Raw genomic sequence first — 22,684 nt, forward strand, 5'->3', positions numbered from 1 at the left:
CGGCAAGCTACAGACATATTTTTGACAATGTCATAGGTGTCTCCTTGAATTTCCCCTGGGGATCAATAAAGTCTCTATCTATCTATCTATCTATCTATCTAGGTGAACACTCCATATGGTCCCTCTCCTTTTGTAGGGTACTTGCCGAATCCACAAATCACTTGTTTGTCTGTCTTCACACCAATCACACAGAACACAATGGGGAGATGCTTCATTGGATGACCTTTAACTTTTGTGATTTAATACTTCATACAGATCATAAAACTTGACTCACTGTGGATTTGTGAAGGAGGCATCCATATAATAAACGTCAATAAGCGCTTTTCGGTCAGTCAACTCTATGTCATGGTGTCTATAAGCGCTGAGGATTATTCTCCCTATAGGGGTCTGTTTATTTCAAATGAGTAGCCCTCCATATGATTTCCCACAGGTAGCCGTCATTCCCGAAAAGTTTGCCTTAAAGCAATATATTATTTGTCTCCACAATTACTGTCCCATCGCAGAAAGACAATAGGCCTACATATTATTGTTAGACAGGCATGCAGGGCATTACCCCATACCACACCCTGCCTGCATGTAGACATTTACTGACATGGGACCTAGACATCGTGGTAGGTTATCCATGAATAAACCTACCTATCAGATTTTGTGTTCGTTTTTCCACAGAAATGCCAACACCCAAGGCCACCTGTAAGTGTGTGTGTGTGTGTGTGTGTGTGTTTTTTGTCTGCGGAGACTAACTTTTAGTAAGGAAAAATGACATCTCAGTTGATTAGATTAGATTAGATTAGATTCAACTTTATTGTCATTATGCAGAGTGTAGACAACAAAATGCAGTTTGCGTCTAACCAGAAGCGCAAAAAAGCAGAAAAGTGCAATTTGATATACACAGTATAGGCAGGTGGTGCATAAACAGTATAAGATATATATGTGCAGTGTAGACAATAGTATACATTTAAGAAGTTGGAATGGTTTACAGTAATATAAATTAACTATAAATATGTGCAGTATATTAGTAGTAACCTTATAAGAATAGATATGGACAATTATGTAGTATATGAACAAAAACAGATATGTGCAGTGTAATAGCAGTGACATTATAAGAGTAAAAATAATATATATTCAGTGTATTAACAGTAATATATTATAAGAAAAACAGAATAAATATATTCAGTATGAACCGTATATGGTATAAAGTTGTGCAGAGAAAGTAAGAGAAAGGCTCCATTCCTATGGTCTACATCAATTCTCAAGCACATTTGCTTGCAGTGACCACTGATGGCTGATGAGTGACAAGTCTGTGCTGATGATGAGTAGGCATGCAGCATGCTGCACTAAATCACTACAGAAAAGGACAAGAGACAAATACATAAATAAAGTAGACAGGCTCCAGAAGGCTGTAGACAGGCACCAGTTTTCAGATTACATTATGTGCTTACATAATTGCAAAAGCGTTCTCTAAATTAGCCTTTTAAAATCATATCAGATTAAACAGAATGTGCCTTTGGAACATGAATGGTCGCTGATAATAGGCAATGTAGATATTGTATTAAAGATCAGCCATTTCTTTCTACAACAGTCGAGAACCCTTTTGCAATTATGTAAGCACATAATGTAATCTAAAAACTGCTGCCCTGATTAAAAAAACAATGCAACTGATCTCAGCTGGTATTCTCTCTATATGGAGTAGAATGGAAATTTCTAAGTCACCCCAAACTTTTGACCAGTAGTGTATTTTCCACATGGAAAACATATTTATTTGTAAATAAAGAGGCTCAAAATAGAGGATAAATTATGGGTAATATGCAGAGATGGTAAATTTACACCCTTTCATACTCAAGTAGAAGTACAGATATTTGTAAAAAATACTCTAGGAAAAGTATAAGTAGTGATTCAACTTCTTTACTCAAGTGAAAGTAACAAAGTGCAGGCTGTGAAATGTATATATAAAAGTAAAAAGTATCCTTTTTGAAGGACTATTTTACCATTGCAGACTTTAGCATACAATGTTACATTCCAATTTAACAACTGTACAACAACTGTTACTAAGATCTAATTGTCCCTATGGCATATTTCATGAAAAAAATCAAGCAAGCTTGTTACCTACCTACCAAGCCAAGGATAAACTTGGAAAAGATGGAAAAGGAAACAAAGAATATGATGTTTTGACATCTGTACATATTCTGATGAAGCACTGAATTCGATGAATACTGTACATTTTCATTATCATGTAACTGTTTTAGTGCTGCTCCTTAGGTGGCACCCCTACAGTTGCAAAGTCAACCTTTTTGCATTACTATTGTCCCATCATTTTAGGTTGAAATCAGCCTTGATATTGGGAAAACACACTAGGTGCCAATGTCCAATAAAAACTATTGATAACTTGTCTCAAATATATTAACACAAAAGTAACACGACTTTTGAAGAGTTTTGAAAATGTAAGGAGTAGAAAATACAGATATTTCTGTGAAAATGCAGGGAAGTAAAGTAAAAATAAATACTCCAATAAAGTACTTTACTATTTATTTTTACTTTCACCTTTTACTCTCATTGACATTTATGCTACTTAAGTAGGCAGACGCTATAGCTGGCAGCTTAGACAAACAATCAGTATATCATAACCTATTTATTATTATGGAAAGCCCCCATGTGGTTTGGAGGTGCTGAGAGCTCTACAACCCTTTCAGGCTGCTAAGTGCATCCACAGCCAGAGTTGCTTGTGAGGGAGACTGTGCAGGGGGAGACATTCTTCTGTTTGCTCTGTAGAGTAAAATAGTAAAGTGTAGCGTAAAGCTGGCCTATTTGCCATAACTTCAACCCATAAACTAAGAATAGCCTTATATAGCTGAAATTGGGTAAAGATGACACATAATTAAATTTCAAAGCAGTTTATTCCCAAAATTGGATGTGGGCTTAATCTCAGTTCAGCAACATAACATAGGCTACTCATCGAAATCGTACTAAGTCTGAAATTGAGTCTGACAACGCAAAAAACTTTCTTATGTTAACTGCGACAGTCCGTTCGACTCAGCCCTAATCTGGATGCTCATATTTGTGCCCAAAATATTAAGCTACCATCAGGTGGCGCAAAGGAATAGATGTGACGATTTTTTAACTATTAAATCGTTTATTTATTTACATCACAAACGAGCATCTCCCCAAAGGACACAGTCTGACAGCAACAAGCATTATATCTGGTAAGAGTGAGTTGAAAAGTCCGACGTGTGCGAGTAAGGAAGAGTTGTCCGAGGGAAATGGAATAACGTAAATAACGTTATGAAGCAGACTTTTGGTTGATTAAAGAGACGGACCCTCGTCCTGCTGAGGATTCGGAAACGTTGCGAGATCTTGGCATCCTCTGACACACCTTTTACGACGTTAATTTGGGAGAAGGATGGAGTTTGCTGAGAGAAGAAGGAGCAGAAAATCTCAGAGCTTTAAGCTCATAAATGATCAAGGTAAGTGAAAGCGTGAAAGCAGACGACACGCGTCTGCTCTAAAATATTGCACGGACGACGTTGTCAGAAAGCAGACGTTGCCGTCTGTAGACAATAGGGCAGCGAGGAATACGTCAGTCTTCAGGAATGCACCTGTTAGGCTATGTCTGGATAATTTTGATATGTATCCAAGCAGCATAAAACAAGCAAAAATGGAAAACGTCGATTGTCCATGACTGAGAAATGTTTTCTGTCTTCTATGTGTTATTATTTGGCATATTAATGAACCTGATTGAGTCTGACCTCTATTTAACTGCCCATTCATTATTTAATAAAATGTACTGACATAATACGTGAGTTGCATGTTTAGCCACCCCCCCCCACCTGGTAAATTGTTATGCTCTAGGTATAACATTGATTGTAGTCTGGGTAGCCTACTTGTTCCTCCTGGTACCTACAGGTGGTAAGGGGGAGGGGGTGTTGAGCACGTCATGATGCACCCCCCCCCTTCTTTTCTTGTCCAGGATGCTATCTGCTAATGCATAATTTGACTCCAGTATAGTTAACAAATAAATTAGTCTGGCAGCATTGTAGTCTATGTGTCAGTTTGATGAGAAAAATGGTAATGATTCAAAGTTCTGATTTTACACTTGGTTAATTAAGCAACCCAAATTTGACTCCACAGAATTTAAATCTGAGTGCTTTGACAGTGCAGTTAATAGTGCTGCCAATGGGGAATCAAAAGAATGTGTGACTGAAGGTAAGACAGACATGTCTTTAAAAGACTAACCCAGTACATACATTTGAATTTCAGAGATTCTCATTGTCTTAGTATTTGTTGTTCTTTTGGTCACCTTGTCATGCTGCATGTCTGATAACCACACACGTTTGTACGACATTATAATTGTCAAAGTTATCTGTCACTCTCTTTGTATCTTGTCAGCTTGGTACGAGGATGAAGGAATGGAGATTAAAAGACAGATTACTGGTATGATGCGTGCGCTAAATGACAAAACAGGCCGAGTCTATCAGCGTGTGGGGAGAGAGGGGGAAAACCTTAAACAGGAGCCCCAAGATGAGCTTCTAAGCTGGGCCTCGCCGACTGGTCTAGACCCTGAGGAACCCCAGCACAGTGCCTGGACTTGCAGTCCCCAGCCCAACAACCACCTCACCTCTGGGCAATATGGCACCCGGTCCAAAACCCAGAAGATGCTCAACCTGACCAAAGATCTAAGTAACACCAATGGTAGGATTGTGGTTTGTCTTGTGAAGAGAATAGCTGTATTGAGTATGGAGATGTGAGACACAGTGCTCGCCTTGGTTATTAATGTCAAAGAGAAATAGCAATATTGTGATTATAAGCCAAATCTTTTATAGTGATACTGCCGCATTTGTATGAGGTGTTGCTAAGTAACCAGGATCTGCTGCAAGAGCACTGTGTTGATTAGGGGTGTGTGTGTGTGTGTATGTATGTGTGTGTGTGTGTGGGGATGTATGGGTGCTTCTTTCTATCACATTTATTAGAAACAGAGCTCCTTAATCTAGACTAGACTTTAGTAATGAGATAGAGGAGGCAACACAATCTCTTTAATACGACCTCAGATGCTGAGTGAGTGGGGATGGGGGGGGGGCTAATGTCTAGCTTGGTTGTGAATAGGAGAATGTCTAGACAGTTCCTGACAGACAAAGTCTCACACTCAGAAGTGTCTGGAGGCTGTGTCACCAGACGGCTTGCCCACTCTTGTTCACTCACCACACACACACACACACACACACACACACACACACACACACACACACACACACACACACACAGACTATGAGTTGTCTTCTCTGCCAACAATGGATACAGAGTGGACACAGTGCACACGCTGTCCCTGTTCTTCTAACACACACACACACACACACACACACACACACACACACACACACAGAGGAGGAGGTGGAGGAGGAGGGCAGACGTTATTGCCTTCAATTATAATTTAAATCATGGTATGGCATATCACTATGTGAAATAATATGTGGTCATACTGTATGTCTCACCTGGTGCAGACATGGCACTCCCTCAAACTTCAGTGGCCAGCACAGAGAAGCCCAGCTGCTGTATGTGTAACTGCAAGAACACTTTACAGGCCATCCTGCTGGAACTCCGCTCCATGAGGAAACTGATGCAGATACAAAAAGGTCACTCCAAATTTCACACACACACACTTATACACACATGCACAAGCACATATTTCCATTCCGATTGGTCTCACACACTGTTTACTCAGTTATTTTCTTCTGGACACATGGTACATAAAAACCCTGTTAACACATTGTTTTAAAATGCATCTTCGGCGATCTAATCAAAAGTAAATCTATGGTGTCTATCTAAGTGTCTATCATGGTCAAAGTGTCTGTCGAGGTGTCCAGCTGACCTTGTGCTCTTTTTATGTGTATGTTGAGGATTTTATGCCTTGACAATGAAGAGTGACAAGAAGTGAGTTAGTGAGTGGGGTTGGGAAGTGCTCCTGAACCAGGGTCACCGTGGGCACCCAGAACTGATCATGGTATGGATGCCAGGGATGCACCAGGATGCAGTCTACCTCTGACACATTTTAAAGGGACACCAGGCAACGTTTTTGTGTTAATTAATCATCTTCGTAAGTTGGTATATGGTTAAATGACATTACAGGGCGAATGAAGACTCTCTCGCCCGCCCCTACTGCTTGTAGGAAGAATATCCCACTTGCAAGTTCGGTGTACGCACCGCACACGTATCGACACGTAGGGGGAGCATCGTAGAGAAAAACCATCAGGCTTGCCTGGTATCCCTTTAAAAGCATGTCTAAACAGGGTTAAAGACAGGTCAAGTGATAAGATAACAAATGGCCCTCTTTATATCAGTATATTGTAAATATATACATCTATAACCACTGAGTCTGTGAAGTCTATTCCAGATAACTGATTGACTGAGGTATACGCTGAGTCATACTGACTATCTGAGAGTCGCTCTCACTGAGCCTTTAACATTTGTACATGATTGACAACTACAGGACTCCCCCTGTCCCACAGGAACTCAGGAGAAGCAGGTTGCCCTGAACAACTCTTGCTCTGCCCGCTGCCCTGTCACCAGGAAAAGAGCGCGCAAGAGGAGGCCTGTGCACAGGGTGGCACCGCTAAACAAACCCTCCAGCGGGGCTGCACCATCATCACAACCCCTTACAAACCCTCTGCCAGACTCGTCCAAACAAAGAGAGAGGACTGTGTTGGACCCGATGGCTCCAACTACGTCTAGCCCTGCCCCCTCTTTTGTGACCACTCCTGCTTCCCTCTACAGTCCAATCACAGGACCAAACTCAGCTGAGGTACAGCAGGCATTCCAGGCAACACAAATGCATGCCTTGAGATATCTTTATTACAATAATCTTAATCATTGTAAGTATGCATGTATTTTATTGTGGGACATAATCAGTATTATCACCTTTCCTTATCTTGCGAAGGATCTCTGGAATGGATGAAGCTGGCTCCATTTTAAATCTGTGGATACTGTCTGGAGATGGAGACTGTAACATTGCATTACTTGATCATTTATTTATATTAACTAGTGCAGTGAAAACACCCTTTTCCTGTAGAAAACCTGTAGCCCAATTACATGCCTGCAGGTAGGCATTCCTTAAAAAATAGGATGATAGGAAAAAACATCATTCCAGCTAAGCATTCAGTAATGCTTATAATAAACATGCAGTAGCTTAAGCATAATGTAAGCGCCGTTGCACTGGACATTTTTTACAGATCAAAATGACATATAGGCCTAACAGTAACAACTGTTTTGCCTTAAGGCTGTTTTAGCCTAAGAACTTCATGATGGAGAAGACAAACACCCTTTTGTGGAGTGATTCATCATCATATGACATTTGCAATTGTGACTTTCCAAAAACAGTCTCTGGCATAAGTTACGTCACACTCCTAGCACCACTGTAGCTGAAGTGGGCAAAGCAACCTATCTCTAAATACTTACCATGAGTTTGCCATTCTGAAACGGTCCCTAAATTTGGGACCTAGCTGTTGAAAGTGTCGCTTGTTTCGACTCGGGAACAGTTGTCAAGACACCTGCCAGGTTTGAAATCAGTTGGAGAGTTCTGAGATCAGAGAGATGTGCAAATAACAGACAAACAAGCACACACAGACACACACAAAGGCAGCAATTAACTTGTCTCAATGGTTAATCACATTCAATCAGTCACATCTATGATTTCATATTTACAGTATGTCATCCTCAGTGTTTGACAAACAGTGAAGCTCAACTAACAGGAGTGCCGTACTTCTCATGCTCACCAATCAGAAGGAACCCAACTAAAAGCAAATTTGGAATATTTAACTGAAGCTTGACTTTCAAAAATGATATTGCAATATCAGAAAAATTGCACTTTTCCCCAAATCGTGCAGGCCTATCCCTTTACCCATATGTTAATTTCTCTCTCATTGTATACTGTAAATATCCATGTCTGTATGTCTCATCCAGCCCGAGGTCCAGCTGGCAGAGGACTATGATGTCTTCATTCCCAAGTCCCAGCTGGACTCTATCCTGGTCAACTACACTCGCTCCGGGAGCCTGCTCTTTAGGAAACTGGTGTGTGCCTTCTTCGATGACACCACGCTGGCCAACTCCTTACCCAATGGGAAGAGAAAGAGGGGCCTGAATGACCACAGAAAGGGACTGGACCAGAACATAGTGGGTGCCATCAAAGGTGGGCATTTGATGGGTACAAGACAGTGTCAAGATAACTTTATTATATTATAGTGTTAAGATAACTTGTACAATATTCACAAGTGTGTGTGACTGAATGAGTGTGTGTGTGTGTGTGTGTGTGTGTGTGTTTACAGTTTTTACAGAGAAGTACTGCACAGCAAACAGAATTGAGAAGCTTCCAGGAGCCAGGGACTGGGTCCAGATCTTGCAGGACCAGATCAAACTGGCTCGCAGGAGATTAAAACGAGGTGTGTGCATATTATGTCTGTTGTAAGTGTTTATGCTAAGTGCTAAGTGTTTATGCTAATGTAAGTGCATTTCTACTTAAATGGGCACATTTTCTAAGATGTAAGAGTTGTCAAAATACCAGGAAAATAATAAGTACCGGTAAACAACTTACACACAACTTACAACTTAACACAACTGACTGGCTGTAGTCCAAAGACATTTCTGTGGTTTGTCTCTAGAATTCTGTGGTCTAAGAATGTTCTTTCCAGGATCATTTAGCTAACTGAACTGAAAACTACAGCCCCATTGGTGCGCATGACCCCCCTGGTTTTATGCTGTATTAAAATATTTGTACTCTTCTGTTTAAATTCAGCAGAGACAGCTGCAGATGGTGATGAGACTCGCCTCAGGCAACCTTCTCACACCACAGGTGAACATTACATATACACTCATCCATAATAATGAAGAATAATCAACACTAAAAAACCTAAAGCTTTTCTAGATGATTAATCAGAAGCATATCACTTAATTCATATAGGCCACCAATACTCCCTTGCATTTTAAGGAATTCCTTCAACACATACAGTGCACACATATTGGCACCCCTGGTACACTTGATTAAAAAGAGGTATAAATTATCTTTTGGCACAAACAATTAGGAAAAATCCAACCTTGAGGGGAAGCAAATATATTCTGAGAAACATACCTCATAAAGAAATAGTGCCATAATTATTGACACCCCATACTTTGTTAAGCCTCCATCATAAAACAGCTTGTAATCTTCTCCTATGACATCACATCCATAACGTTTCCTTGGTCCTCACTTGTGCATTCCCCTCTTTGACTGTTTTTCTATGGAGTTTACACCAGGGGACTGAGATGACGATGGCAGAAGCTTGTGTTTGTGTTCAGTAAACCATTTTCGTTTTAATCTGGACATGTCTTTTGGTTCATTGAATGACTATCATGATCCACTTTTGGTGTCTTGGCAGAGATTGACAGATTTTCTTTGACAGATGTTCAGGTTTTTCTTGGATTTCATAATACCATGCACCCTAATGAGGTTCCCAGGGCCTTTGGAATCAAAACAGCCCCACAATATCACAGGCCCTCCACTGTAATTATCATTAGGCATGGGGTTCTTTTCAGTATAGTCAATCTTCTATGTACACCAAACACAGAGTGTTTCTTCCCAAAGAGTGCAATAGACTTCAATTCAAGACCACTTGAAGATCACGATTCAAGTCACTGTGGCATTCAGTAACCCCAAGATAATACTTTGTTCTGTAACTCTCCAACAGTGATTCTTATGGAATTCATTGTCTCTATCTTCATCCTCCTCACTGTGTGTGGGGGTCCAAACAAGTTTGTTGCATTTTCAGTTGATTGGAACCTTTTAATTATTGTTTTAACTGTTAATATGTGCATTTTTTTTACCGAGCATCTACTTTTTATAGACTCACAAAGGTCAACACACTTTTTTTTATTTGCGTTTAGCATATTCTCTTGTCTTTCCCATGATTAAATATTTTATTTTCATACCTTAGTGGAAAAAGGCATGGATTACTGCTGAAAGTTCACAGACACTATGATTAACTTCTAGGGGTGTTAATTGTGGCATGTGTTTTTTTGTTAAATCTTCTTCATATATTCCTTTTTCTCAGAAAAATATGTTTCCCTCCAAGGTGTAATTTTCCTAGTTGTTTTCAAGTGATATTACCATAAAGTAAAGTTTTTAGTCAAATTTACCAGGCGTGCCAATAAATGGGGAGGCCACTGTATTAGTTTCATTTTTTGTATGAAATATAGAGAACAAAAACACAGGGACAATAAAAACAATCCATTTTGGAATCTAGCTAATTTAATAATATATCCTTTTTGTCAATAGAACCTCTTGAGGTCTCTACTCAACTGAAAAATGACGATCATGGACAGACAGGTCAGTGATGCCATCCACATACAAACCACAAACATGCCTGTATACTGTACCACTCTTGCATAACAAAGTGACAGTTTTCTAATCTGGTTTTAGGTGGTGACTGTGTAAAGTCAGACAGTGTCTTTACTATGGAAATGGTTTCCTGAATGTTCAGACTGAAATCACAAGTTCAGTCAAATGAGTTGGCCTGTGCAAAGGATATCAAGGGAGTCCTGCAGAAGGTCTTGCATCTGTTTATGGAATTGCACCAAGATCATGGTCTGTGGTTCTCTCACTCTTCTCTGATACACATTATGGGTGCATGAACGCAAAAATAATTTGTTTGGTAGCTTTAAACTAACTTTGACAAGTTTTTGGACTTGGCCTATGTCCAATGTCTTGTAATTCGATCTATAGAAACCAAAGAGACCACATGAAGTAAACAGACCAGCATGGCCATTAAATGACTATTCCAGACACTGATACTAGTTTTCTCAGTCATTCCCATACAAAATACCTAATCCAATATAAACAGACTGTAATACATTTATAAATGAAATGTATTAATAAATTATGAATGCCATCTAATCTGTCATTCTTTATACTACCTCTGTGTATCTGGTTGGAGTATAAAACAGCCTAACATGTTATTTTTTTAAACTCAGAAACTGTATTGTGACAAAATTGTAAACCTTGAGTGAAAAAAAAATCTTCTGTGGTGTGATGTTACTGAGCCTGTAAGATATTTAAGTATCAATGAACAAACAGCTAAAATAATATTGCAGATTCCTGTGGCCCATTTTGAGAACATTCTCTCTCAGAGACTGGCATCAACATGTTGACCCACTCAAGCTGATATTTTATGTCTTGATGTTGTCATCACAATGAGATTGATTTTTGTGAGAGGCACAGTGGTGTCAATGTGACTGTTTATTAAAGGTCCAGTCCTTAATACTGGGGAAAGGTTGTTGATATTTGAGCACAACAGCCAATCAAATGCAACCTTCTTTCCCCTGACTCAATGTTAAAGCTATGGCTCAGAGACACTTTCCTATTTACAGAGGGCTGTGTACATGAGGGTTTTTTTGTGGACATACTGAACCAACATCTATGAATGAAAAATTTAGTAGAACACAGTGTACTGAATTATAATTTAAGACTGAGGCTTTATATGAATGAATAAATAAATTAATTAATTAATTTAACTAATGAAATGATATGCACAAAATACACCTTTTGTGGTTTTACTTTGTATTTCCCATCTTTCTGAGCTCTTACATCATGTAAGACTTTTAATGATTTAAAGATTTGTACAGTATTTGTCCTGAAAAAATCTTTTGCACTTCAATGATCTTAATGCCCTAGACTGGAGCCTAGGTTAAATATTTGTGTTAGACTGAGACATGCTAGATGGGGAGTTTTGAATTCCATCATAGGAAGGGAGCACAAAAATCAGTTTGTGTAATTGAAGTTTACGTAATGCTTATTTTGCCTATTTGGAAACAGCACAACAGCGCTTTTGAAGTTATATATGTGAGATGTGAGAACTGCACAGAGCACACTGTCTGACTGAGTTAATGTTGTGGTCTGTCACCAATGTTTTGTGAAGTGTAGCATATTTTGTAAACTAACCACTTTGTGCTACTATTTTCTCTGCCACGTGTCTGCCTGATGCTTAGCGCCTTACCTGGCTTTTATCCCTCTTTCCCAAGCCACCTCATGCCTTTGGGATTGTTGTAGCCTATTCCTGTGAAAACATATGTTAACATTTAGTTAAGAGTAAAATAAAATAATTTGACTCTCTGTGCTCAGGTGTTTGTTTCTTAATCTATGTAAGATTTACATATTAATATAGCCTACAAAAACATTGTTTTGGATTTTATCTGACAAGATTCATGAAAGCATGCCGATATTTTATGGTATATCTAGCAGAAATAATAGAGAGAATAGGAGAAACAGGCAGGGTAGACTATGTCTACAGTGTAGTCTACACTGACAAAAATGTAAAATTATTTGTGTGCACGTGTAGGCCTACTGTAAAACTGAAATGAGCCTTTCTGGGCAAAGGGTAATTTTAAAAGTAAACCCACTGCAAAGTGAGCGTCTACAGTGGTAAATTAAAGGCGCCACCTATTGTTGACTTTTCTTGCCATTTCGCCATTCTTTTCTGCCGTGATTTAAAGGGGAGGAAAAGGCGCCAGATCGCCATTCAAGGACCCATTGCGAGCTTATCCTTTTCTGTACTTTTTTCAGTCAGAAGCTGTAATTTTCCTCAACCATGTCTGGAAACTATGAAAAACATCTGTCATCCTTCGAATGATCTATAAATGATGGTATTAAATCATGTTTTTGTGTCGTAGAATGCTAGTTACTGTGTATTTAATTTCTATTCAGGCAGTTTTTAGGGTCGCCCTTTTAAGTCGCAGTGCACTCTGGGACTGTCCCTGCTCTTGTATCGGGAGGCGCCGCTGAAACGAAACCGGTAAGGAGAAACCGAGGAGCGCAATTAAAGGGGAAATGTGGTATGAATATAACTGTGCCTTATTCGTAAAATCACGAAGAGAGCTCATCAACATATTTCTTTTGCAGCATCACTACCAAATCGCTTTGCAAAATGCGTGATTTATGAGTTATTTACTGTTTGGAAGTGTGTAGAGGCATGTCTCGCATGGCGCGGGTCTTCAAAGGGTTAATTTTTTCCGCCGCCGACATTTTTATAAACAGCTCACCTAGTGTGTTTGATATATTAAATACTGTTTTTACTCCGCTTTGAGTTTTGCATATCAAGTTTCCGCACATGTTAGAAAATATGCATTCGGGAGTGGCATTAAAAAATACAATTCAAACCTCACTGAAGTACAAAAACGTGCTACTTTAGCCAACTGTTCGCTAGCTCCCTCTTTTGTACTGGCAGTTATCATTAGCTAGCCTGCAGCTGCAAAATGCGTCTATGATGGCCAATGATGTCAATCAACAGAACTCTATCAGAGGTTAACAGCATACATAATCGTTAGAGGTTAACAGGATGTTTACACTTACTGGGGATCCTTAGAGGTTCACAGGATGTACACAACCTGCCGATTGTTTTAGTGATGTTTTGCTATAACACCGTTGTAGTAAACTTTACACTTATTCAGTTAATCTGTTTAGCGCACAGAAAAGTTCTGCTTGAGACCGATATGGCTGTGCTGCAGAACTTTTAAAAGTATAGCAACTCCACTAACTGTTAAGTGTTTCGATAAGGAAGTATTTAAAAAGTAATCCAATGCAAACTAACAACGACCAGTAAGAGGTCAATTTGCGGACATCATTTAGCAATTCGCACGGACCTATGACATATGTGAAAGTAAAATTGATGTTCTTCACCAGGAGCAAAAATTAACGTGTTTGGCCTTTTCTGTTAATGCAGTTTACATTAATGCACCTGTTTTTGGTATGCGTACCATACATTTAGTTTAATCACTTTTTATCTCAAGACTAATTTGATTATTTATTGATCAATTATTTATTAAAAAATAAAAGATTAAGGGAACACTTAGGTTTTCCACAATTGTTAAAACACATGTTTTGAAACCTTCCACACTTTTTCTCCATTCTCAAACTACATTCACAGAATGTCTGACAGTTCTTGCAAATAAAACACTCACCTCAAAAGTTTTACTTGTGCTCAGAACCAAACAGTGTCAGAGAACCGATCCAGTGTATGATTGAAGTGTTTTATTATTTTTTTTGAGCAGTATGAACTGGTGTATGTATATATATATATATATATATATATATATATATATATATATATATATATATATTATAATAATAATAATCAGTTGTTGATGTTCATATTTTATATATATCAGTTGTTGATGTGGGAGGTCTTCTGTATGATGAATGTCATGAATGAATTGAATGTCAAGGTCAATGATGGTCTAAGAATCTAATAGGGATGGTTTCTCTTTCTCTCCTGGGCAGGACCTAGTAGACTGAAGTGGCCCATCTCTCGTGCTGGCTCCTGTTAATATCCCTAATATGTCTGCCCGGGAGTCATTCAACCCCGAGAGCTATGAACTGGACAAGAACTTCCGCCTAACGCGATTCACAGAACTCAAAGGCACTGGCTGCAAAGTTCCACAGGATGTGCTGCAGAAACTTCTAGAATCCTTACAAGAAAACCATTACCAGGAAGATGAACAATTCCTTGGTGCAGTCATGCCCAGACTGGGTAGGTATTTTCTATTCGCTTGTCGTTCACGGTTTTATCTGTTCTCTGTGATTTCTGTTACATTGAAGTACAATTTTTAACCAGTTTGTGTCTCTGTTTGTCTCAAAGGCATTGGCATGGATACCTGTGTAATTCCTCTCCGACATGGTGGCCTTTCACTGGTCCAGACAACAGATTACATCTACCCCATTGTAGATGACCCCTACATGATGGTAGGCCTTTGTGTGTATTTGTGTTACAAAGTCTGTGCATAGAAAAAGTTACATGCTGGGTCCTAATTGATGATGGGCAAGGTGCAAAGTTGTAAGTCTAACTAAAACTAATTTAATTAGCTGTATTTTATGCACGAGAACTTTGCTGGCTGACAGCCTTTGCAATTTAGCTCGCTAAATAAATTAGGACCAGAGGTCTTTTTAGCTAGTCATTGTATTTCCGAATAGATGTTATGTTTAAACAGTTATGTTTATTTTGCCCTGACTCAGTGTGATTTTGTCTTTGATTTTGTCTTTGAATCTCTCTTCTCTACATTTATGTATTTTTTTTTTTTTTTTTCTTTCCATTGTCATCTGGATCACAGGGGAGAATCGCATGTGCCAATGTTTTAAGTGATTTGTATGCTATGGGCGTGACAGAATGTGACAATATGCTGATGCTTCTGGGGATCAGCAACAAGCTATCAGACAAGGTGAGGCTTGTTCTGTTCCTCTTTGCCCTATCTTCCCCTTTTCTTGCTATTTCATGTCTCTCTGTCTTGTCTCCGTGATTCATTCTCAGTAGACGTGGTGAGTTTCACCCTTCCTTATTGTGTCGAGTTGTGACTCGGTGCTGAGCAGATAAAGCCAGCAGGCTCACCATCGTGTGAGTCCAGACCTTATTCACAGTCTCTCTTAATACTCACCACACGGTAGGAATGCAGGAATGGGTTGAGTTTTGCTTGTTTGCTTTAGAGAGAGAAAGGCATGGGACTGTCTATAAGGGGATGGATGTGGGCAAAATGAGGCAGTAAGAGTACCTCCCTGTATTTGTGTCTGCCAGGTGCTGTCGTTCTATAATTATCAGTTCAAACACTAATGGCACTCTGGTTGTGGTACATGTAGTACATGGAGTATAATGCAAGTGCTGTATGAAGTGATGAAGTGTGGTGTATCTGTGTATGCAGGAGCGAGATAAGGTGATGCCGCTGATCATCCAGGGCTTTAAGGACGCATCGGAAGAGGCAGGCACCTCGGTGACAGGTGGGCAGACGGTCCTCAACCCCTGGATCGTCCTGGGCGGTGTTGCCACCACTGTGTGCCAGCCTAATGAGTTCATCATGTGAGGACACACCTGTTTGCATTTCGATATATGTCCCTCTATCAGACACATGCACAATACACACGCACATGCTAGATCTCTTTTCCACACACCTCGCTCACCTTCTATTGAATATATTTTCTGTCTCTTGTACTGTGTCTCCTTGGTTTTTGGTGACAATGCACAATATAGCAGTATTTAAATATCTGTTTTAATTTAGATAATATTTTCCTAGTGCTCTTGTGTATGGAGTTGTGGTAGTGCCAGAGGTGTTGGGTTAGGGTTCCGACATGAGTGCGGCACAGTCCACTTTCAACGTTCAATCACATTAGATTCTATTGTTTCCAGTACAACCATGCACACCAACGAACTTTGTTGCTGCGTCAATTGCGATTCAGTTCTATCTTTGCTCAATAAAATCCATTCTTTATCAAATACTTGTCAGTTAAAAATGTTGGCCCTTATGTGCATGGCAAGTGACAGTGCACTCATGTCGGTGCCTCTATCTTCGACCGCGTTAGGATGTGTCAGAATTTGTATGTCCTCCATGTGTCCTTACGCCATGTCTTGTGCATACCAGGCCAGATAATGCAGTGCCTGGAGATGTGTTGGTTCTCACCAAGCCTTTGGGGACCCAGGTCGCGGTTGCTGTTCACCAGTGGCTGGATATTGTAAGTCTGCAATTTCATGAATTTATCTTTATTGTCTCTTGACCAAAACTTTAGAACAGTCATCTCCCATAAACCAGAGACTATCTGGATATTGAACCATCTTTTTTTTTATGATTTATAGTGGATTAGAGAAAACCATATGAGCGATCTTATTAGAGTATTTACCAGATACTTGTTTTTTGTTTCATTGTTTCACTCTGCCTCTGTCTATAGATCAGTGTATATGCCCCATTTTTTACCCAAGATGTAAAACCCTGTTTCCAAAGATGTGGGGAGGCTGTGTAAAACAGTAAAAACAGAATGCTTATGAGTTGCAAAACCCTGTATTTATTTTAAAATAGTGCATTGCCATTGTTTTCCGGAAATATTCAAGGTCTTTACGGAAATTATGTTGTCTGGATGACTGCATGTATGTTACTAAAAAGCTATATCATTCAGCATCAATTATGCCTTTCCAGATGTGTAATCTGCCCATGCCATAGGCATTAATACAACCCTCTACCATCATAGATCCTGGCTATTGAGAACGGGGAGTTTTTAGATTTTGGATCATGTGGCTATTTTGGTTGGTACGCGGATTGGTTACCATGGTTACTTTCACAGAGTTACATAGGTAGACAGAGCTGACAGCGGTTTGGGATTTGTTTTATATGTGACCTGAGCTGTCTTGTGAAAAAAAAAAATGGAAAAGGGGATAGCGAAAGAATAGGCATAGCATAGGCAGGGTGATGGGAGCACAAATTGAGAGAGAGTTTCTAGTGCGCAAGTCAGGTGTGGTCAGGCTACTGTCGTTAATGGTGAGAATGCACTGTGAAAGGTTGCCCAATGTGATGCTAAAAATGTAGCCTGCCAAAAAATGGCAAGGTTGAAGACAAAGGGATGTTGAAATTTAGTAGCCTATGTAAGGCATGTCAGTTTGGCCCTTTATTTGCGGTTTCTGTAATGTACATTACCGGTCAAAAGTTTGGGGTCACTTTGAAATTTCCATTCCACTCCATTATCTCGGCTGTTGTAAAAAAAAATGTCTGATCTTTAATGCAATATCTACATTGCCCATTATTAGCAACCATTCATCCAATGTTCCAAAAGGCACATTCTGTTCTATTAATCTGATATCATTTTAAAAGGATAACTGAGAAAACATTGGAGAAACCTTTTGTAATTATGTAAGCACATAATGTAATCTGCCCTGATTAAAAAACAATGCATCTGATCTCAGCTGGTATTCTGTCTATAATGGAGTGGAATGGAAATTTCTAACTGAGCCCAAACTTTTGAACGGTAGTGTATTTATCAACAAGCTACAGTTCATACATTCACAGCGTCTCCGTGAGCCTCCTCTGACCTCCTAAGCGGGTCATGCTGCGGTCGGAAACGCGAAAAAAACTTTTACTTGTCTTTCCAGATCTACTGCAGTTCGTAATGCAGCAGTGTCGTCCTGGCATAGCAATGTTGTTTTAACTTGTTTACTGGTACAGATTGTGACTTGACCACCTGCCATGGCAGAAGGCTTTAAAACGAGGAGACTTGGCAAGACGTGACGTCAACTTCCCATTCTCAATTGAACTGTGCACTAATAACAAGTTGGATAGTACTTCTCCTCTTCAGCCATCTGAGGCCCCAAAGATCACAGCCATCTAGTATTGTTTTCCCCTTGTTTACGATTTCTTGGCATTCTCTGAATATTTTAATGATGTTATGATGAAATCCCACATTGAGGACCATTATTCTTATTTTGCCTTATTTGCCCATACAGGTTTTCACAGAGTGATAATTGTGTCTTGAATGTAGAGGCTTTGAAAGAGCCAGTAGCTTTTCGAGGTGATGACTGTAGTGTCATTCAGCTTGTAGATTCAGCACTGCACTGTAGCGACTAACATCAATTTGCTTCAATTGTTCTCTTTTAGCCAGAGAAGTGGAATAAGATCAAGCTTGTGGTGACGCAGGAGGACGTAGAGCTGGCCTACCAGGAGGCCATGGTCAATATGGCCAGACTCAACAGAACAGGTCTGCATTACTCACACACAATGAAATGTACACACACAAAACAACGTATCTAATGCTAGGGCTGGTATTTATCTTTGCACACAGTTAAGTGATGATTTGAAGTAGAAGAGTGGAATTATTGAGTGAGAGTTTGTTTGTGTGTGACTGTTGAGTGGGCGATTAGGAAGTTGCTGTCACTACACTTTCAAGGCACTGAAGATGAGCGTTGTTGTTTCTGTTTTTCCATGCAGCGGCTGGACTGATGCACACGTTTAATGCCCATGCTGCCACTGACATCACTGGCTTTGGCATCCTGGGCCACGCGCAGACTCTGGCACGGCAGCAGCGGAGCGAAGTGTCGTTCGTCATCCACAACCTACCTGTGCTTGCCAAGATGGCCGCCGTCAGCAAAGCCTGTGGAAACATGTTCGGACTCATGCACGGCACCTGTCCGGAGACCTCAGGTTAGCCACCATGGCAGAAAAGCAAAACAAGCAGTTGCCATATATACCACAGTGCTTCTCAACTGGTATAAATAGTCCTATAGATGCATGTAGGCTGTGTTAGCTATTTAACATTTGTGCATTGATTCTCACAGTCTTATATCTTTGTTTTCTCTGTGCTCTTTCCTCCTCTTTTCTCTCGTCTGGTAGGAGGTCTCTTAATCTGCCTCCCACGTGAACAAGCAGCTCGCTTCTGTGCCGAGATCAAGTCCCCAAAATATGGCGAGGGCCACCAGGCCTGGATCATCGGCATTGTGGAGAAGGGCAACCGCACGGCGCGCATCATTGACAAGCCACGGATCATCGAGGTGGCTCCCCAGGCGGCTACCCAGAACGTCAACACTACACCCGGCACAACGTCCTAATGTCCGCCCCTTTTCCCAGCCCTGCCCCAAGCCCAGCCAAAAACCTCACTACTGGTCTCAGCACAGGATTCCACATGGCATCACGTTCTAGAACCATTCTAAAGGGTGTGTATATATGGAGTTGTGTACACACAAGACATGCAGAGAAACATTTCCTTGGTTTATATATATATATATATATATATATATATATAAATAGGAAAGAAAACCTCATCTGCTTAGGTACCAGGGCCTTAAGGGTAGACTGTACATGGACTTGTCAAGAAAAAAAGTAAAAAAAAAAAAAAAAAAAGAGAAGTATAATTCATTTAAAGAAAAGAAGAAAAACATCGGAAACAAAACTTCATTGCCTTTTTGTGTGTTTGTGTTGTTTTCTGTTACCTAACTGTCTGGCAGCTTAGGAGTTGAGCAAGCTTGTTTTTTAGGTGATGCTGTTGATTCATCTTGAATCTGTAGAATACCTCTGATTTGTTGCCCCTGATTTGAGTCTCTGATTCAGAGGTGCTTTCACTAGCAACACGCTCTGCTAATCCAGACATAGGCAGGTAGACTTTACGTTTGTCCACTTCACTGAGTGTAATGCTTAGTTCTTTTTAGTATAAGCTCTATCGAGGCCTTTGGAAAGTTCAGAGAATGTAAAAGGATGGAAGTCATGTCGCTGATGTACAAAAGGAGGATGAGCCAGGACGTGATCTTGAAGTGTTTTGCTTTCGTTATATTTTTTCAACTGTATGATATATTTTTTTTGTACCCACCGCTTCCCTTCCATTGCTATTTGATTACATAAAAATGATTTCTCTCTCTCTCTCTGCCACCCCCATCTGTCTGCTGGAAGAACGAGACTGAATGAAGCAAAACCTATACCTCACTCTGCTCAAGCTCGACCCTCAGCCATCGAAAATAACTGTAGAAAGCCCTGCGCTCTCAGTAACCGCTGCATTGAGGGGCACGCCCACGGTTAAGCATCATTTTACAGCGAATGTAATTTCCGGTGAGATGCAGTTTCTCTCGCTCTTTAACATGTATAAATACAAAGGTTGTCTTTTCAAAGTAATCGTTGGCGATTATGTTCTGTGTTTGTCAGTTGTTGGTTTTATAATGTACAGTTATCTCTCCTTTTTGTCCCTCCCTCTCTGTCTGCTTTCCCTGTCTCTCTCTATCTATCTATCTATCTTTCATCTCACTTTCAGCCTGTTAATGGCGCTATAAAAAAATGCTTTCTATTAAACAAAATCAGACCCCTTCATCCCCTACCCATCAATAAAACAAATCTTTTTTTAAAACATTTTGCGCATTGTAGCTGCTATTATCCATTTTTATTGTGGTGTTGTTATTTTATAGTGTCTGTATTGCAATGGGTAAATGAGTCAGTGTGTTGTTACATGTAACAAAAGAAAACAAACTCAATCAGCTTGGCCCATGCCACATGGATGGATGTGCATTGTGCCTGCATTATGTTTTGTTATTGGAAATCCTATTAATTTAACAGGGTTATTACCCCAGGGCAGACATTGGGAGCACACCAGAGATCTGTACCTTCCATTATCATCCATTAAGGGACTGTACGATATTTACGGGGGGGGAGGGGGGGGCGCTAAGATAATTTTTTTAAGCCTTAGGCTAGGGGAAGGCCCAGGAGAATTTTTTTGGCCTGGGGGAAGGGCCGAGGAAAATTATTTTTTCCTGATCCATGATATTTTTTTCCCCTGATCAATGATCCGTTTTCGATAATTTAAAAGGTTTGTAGGCTAAAACATGATTCACGTCTCTTTGACAGAGTGGGCGAGTCCAAAAAGTCGCAACCCTACCTGAATCTCCCACAACTCCCCTCGTAAGCTTGCAGGTCACCCGCGGATATGAGTCATAAACAAAATATTTTAATGATATTCGGCTCATTTGCGGGCGGGTCAGTTAAAATTAATTAAATATATATTTTCTACAAATAGGCCTACTTAAAATACCACGCATCAATACAGTAAAGCATCAATACAGTAAAGTCAACAGTATGAAGCTGAAGACGCGAGTTAAAAAATAAAGACACCCCTTCAGGAAAAGCGATATAGGCTATGGGAAATATTGGGAAAAGTTATTAAAGAAGATGACAGTAGTACAAGTTATGGTCTATGTAGGCCTACTTCTTGCGAAGCCATTTAAAAGTATGACCGCTGAAACGGGCAGCTACAGGAATAAATGTTATGGCACAGACTACACAGCCATATCTACCGGTATGTATAGGTTCGCGCATGCATAAAAGTTACCTTATAGTTCGTTGTGTTTGTGACTTTAAACAGTGGATGTGCTTTAGTAAAGCGTTGTGCTTCATTCAGCATTTTAAACCTGTTCTTACGCTAACCTTTTGACCAGCAATGTATCTCTCTTGCCTACCTTGCCTCCCCATTTCTATTTTCGAAAGAAAGATGTATGTCCATGGCCAAATCTTATCCTAGTGTTCTAATCTTTGGTGGTTGCGTGCGTGCTTGCGCTCTTATTCTCATTCTCTCTCCAGCGCAAACATTATGTCCTGCATGCCTACTGCGTGTAGCCTAGTTCTACTGCATAAAGTTTCGCAAATAAATTAGTTTGTTTTACAGAAATGGACTACTGTCACACTGCATGCAGGCTATTCTAATTAATATTCGCGGTCCGAGTTGCGGTGGGGTTGATTAAAATATCGGGCGACCGCGGGCCGCTGCCGCGCAACTGTGTGTAGCCCCGTGTGTGTGTGTATGTGCTTATGACATTTGCTGGCCGTTTTAACCTTGTAAACGTTTTTTTCGACCAGTTTTATTTGATTCACGTAGGGGTTAGGGTTAGGAGATTTTGTTTTAGCCGGGGAGGCCCTGGAAAAAAAAAAAATTTTTTTAACCGGGGCGACCGGCCCTCCCCCCCGCTGAATATCGTACAGTCCCTAACTGTTTTAGAACCTTAGAATAAACCAAAGCAACCCCCGGTTAGCTATGTGCGCTTATCGCCTGTCAGTAGTGTCATTGGTCAGTGCAAATTGTCAAGGGGTGCTTGCATTATTCATGTTTTGTGCCTTTAAAATCTAATGGAGGATAATACTGTTTAAATCTGTGACTGAATACACTAAAATTAACATGTGAAGCTCAGAGTGGCGGGATACATTTTTGTATAGCCTACTTATGTTGCATGACACATTTGTCTATGACAGAAAAAAAACAAAAACGTTTTTTCAGCAGAGGGCAGCATACTTTACATTCTTAAATAGTGCAACATTTAGCACAATCATGTCATAAAATATAACTCTTGTATCTGTAAGTTTCAGGTGATCTTGTGTATTGTTACTGGTTATGTTCTCTGTGGAGAGAATT

At 40.0% G+C, this 22,684-nt stretch overlaps 2 protein-coding genes and 1 long non-coding RNA gene across 7 annotated transcripts; 2 read left to right on the forward strand and 1 right to left on the reverse strand.

Annotated features, from left to right (window-relative positions):
- Window positions 1-887: 887 nt before the first annotated feature.
- On the reverse strand, window positions 888-13,604 carry LOC125303545. Of its 2 annotated transcripts, XR_007195061.1 has the most exons (6): window positions 13,358-13,604; window positions 12,006-12,065; window positions 7,441-7,561; window positions 6,904-6,985; window positions 5,481-5,602; window positions 888-1,342 (listed from the first exon to the last, which is right to left on the reverse strand). It is a non-coding gene; the product is annotated as an uncharacterized LOC125303545 (long non-coding RNA). The 2 variants fall into 2 exon arrangements; XR_007195060.1 differs by lacking the exon at window positions 888-1,342 and having other exon boundaries at window positions 4,828-5,602.
- bend7 (BEN domain containing 7) lies at window positions 2,972-12,277 on the forward strand. 2 transcript variants are annotated; one of them, XM_048257339.1, is made up of 10 exons: window positions 2,972-3,458; window positions 4,123-4,197; window positions 4,381-4,683; window positions 5,490-5,621; window positions 6,495-6,787; window positions 7,945-8,170; window positions 8,307-8,420; window positions 8,774-8,830; window positions 10,289-10,339; window positions 10,433-12,277. In XM_048257339.1, exons 1-10 carry the CDS (start codon window positions 3,395-3,397, stop codon window positions 10,483-10,485), a joined length of 1,368 nt encoding a protein of 455 aa, XP_048113296.1. In that variant the 5' UTR covers window positions 2,972-3,394; the 3' UTR covers window positions 10,486-12,277. The 2 variants fall into 2 exon arrangements, with proteins under 2 accessions (XP_048113296.1, XP_048113297.1); XM_048257340.1 differs by lacking the exon at window positions 4,123-4,197.
- Window positions 12,722-20,637, forward strand: sephs1 (selenophosphate synthetase 1). Of its 3 annotated transcripts, XR_007195059.1 has the most exons (10): window positions 12,722-12,800; window positions 14,285-14,534; window positions 14,643-14,746; window positions 15,112-15,219; window positions 15,694-15,848; window positions 16,408-16,498; window positions 18,406-18,505; window positions 18,736-18,948; window positions 19,138-19,457; window positions 20,188-20,637. XR_007195059.1 is itself a non-coding variant. In XM_048257341.1 (9 exons), the coding sequence occupies exons 2-9, from the start codon at window positions 14,342-14,344 to the stop codon at window positions 19,350-19,352; spliced, it is 1,179 nt and encodes a 392-aa protein (XP_048113298.1). In that variant the 5' UTR covers window positions 12,722-12,800; window positions 14,285-14,341; the 3' UTR covers window positions 19,353-20,637. The 3 variants fall into 3 exon arrangements, 2 of the variants coding, with proteins under 2 accessions (XP_048113298.1, XP_048113299.1); XM_048257341.1 differs by having other exon boundaries at window positions 19,138-20,637; XM_048257342.1 differs by having other exon boundaries at window positions 12,782-12,840; window positions 19,138-20,637.
- The last annotated feature ends 2,047 nt before the right edge of the window (window positions 20,638-22,684 follow it).

The sequence above is a fragment of the Alosa alosa genome, chromosome 11, assembly GCF_017589495.1.
Source record: "Alosa alosa isolate M-15738 ecotype Scorff River chromosome 11, AALO_Geno_1.1, whole genome shotgun sequence".
NCBI classification, from domain to species: Eukaryota; Metazoa; Chordata; class Actinopteri; order Clupeiformes; family Clupeidae; genus Alosa; species Alosa alosa.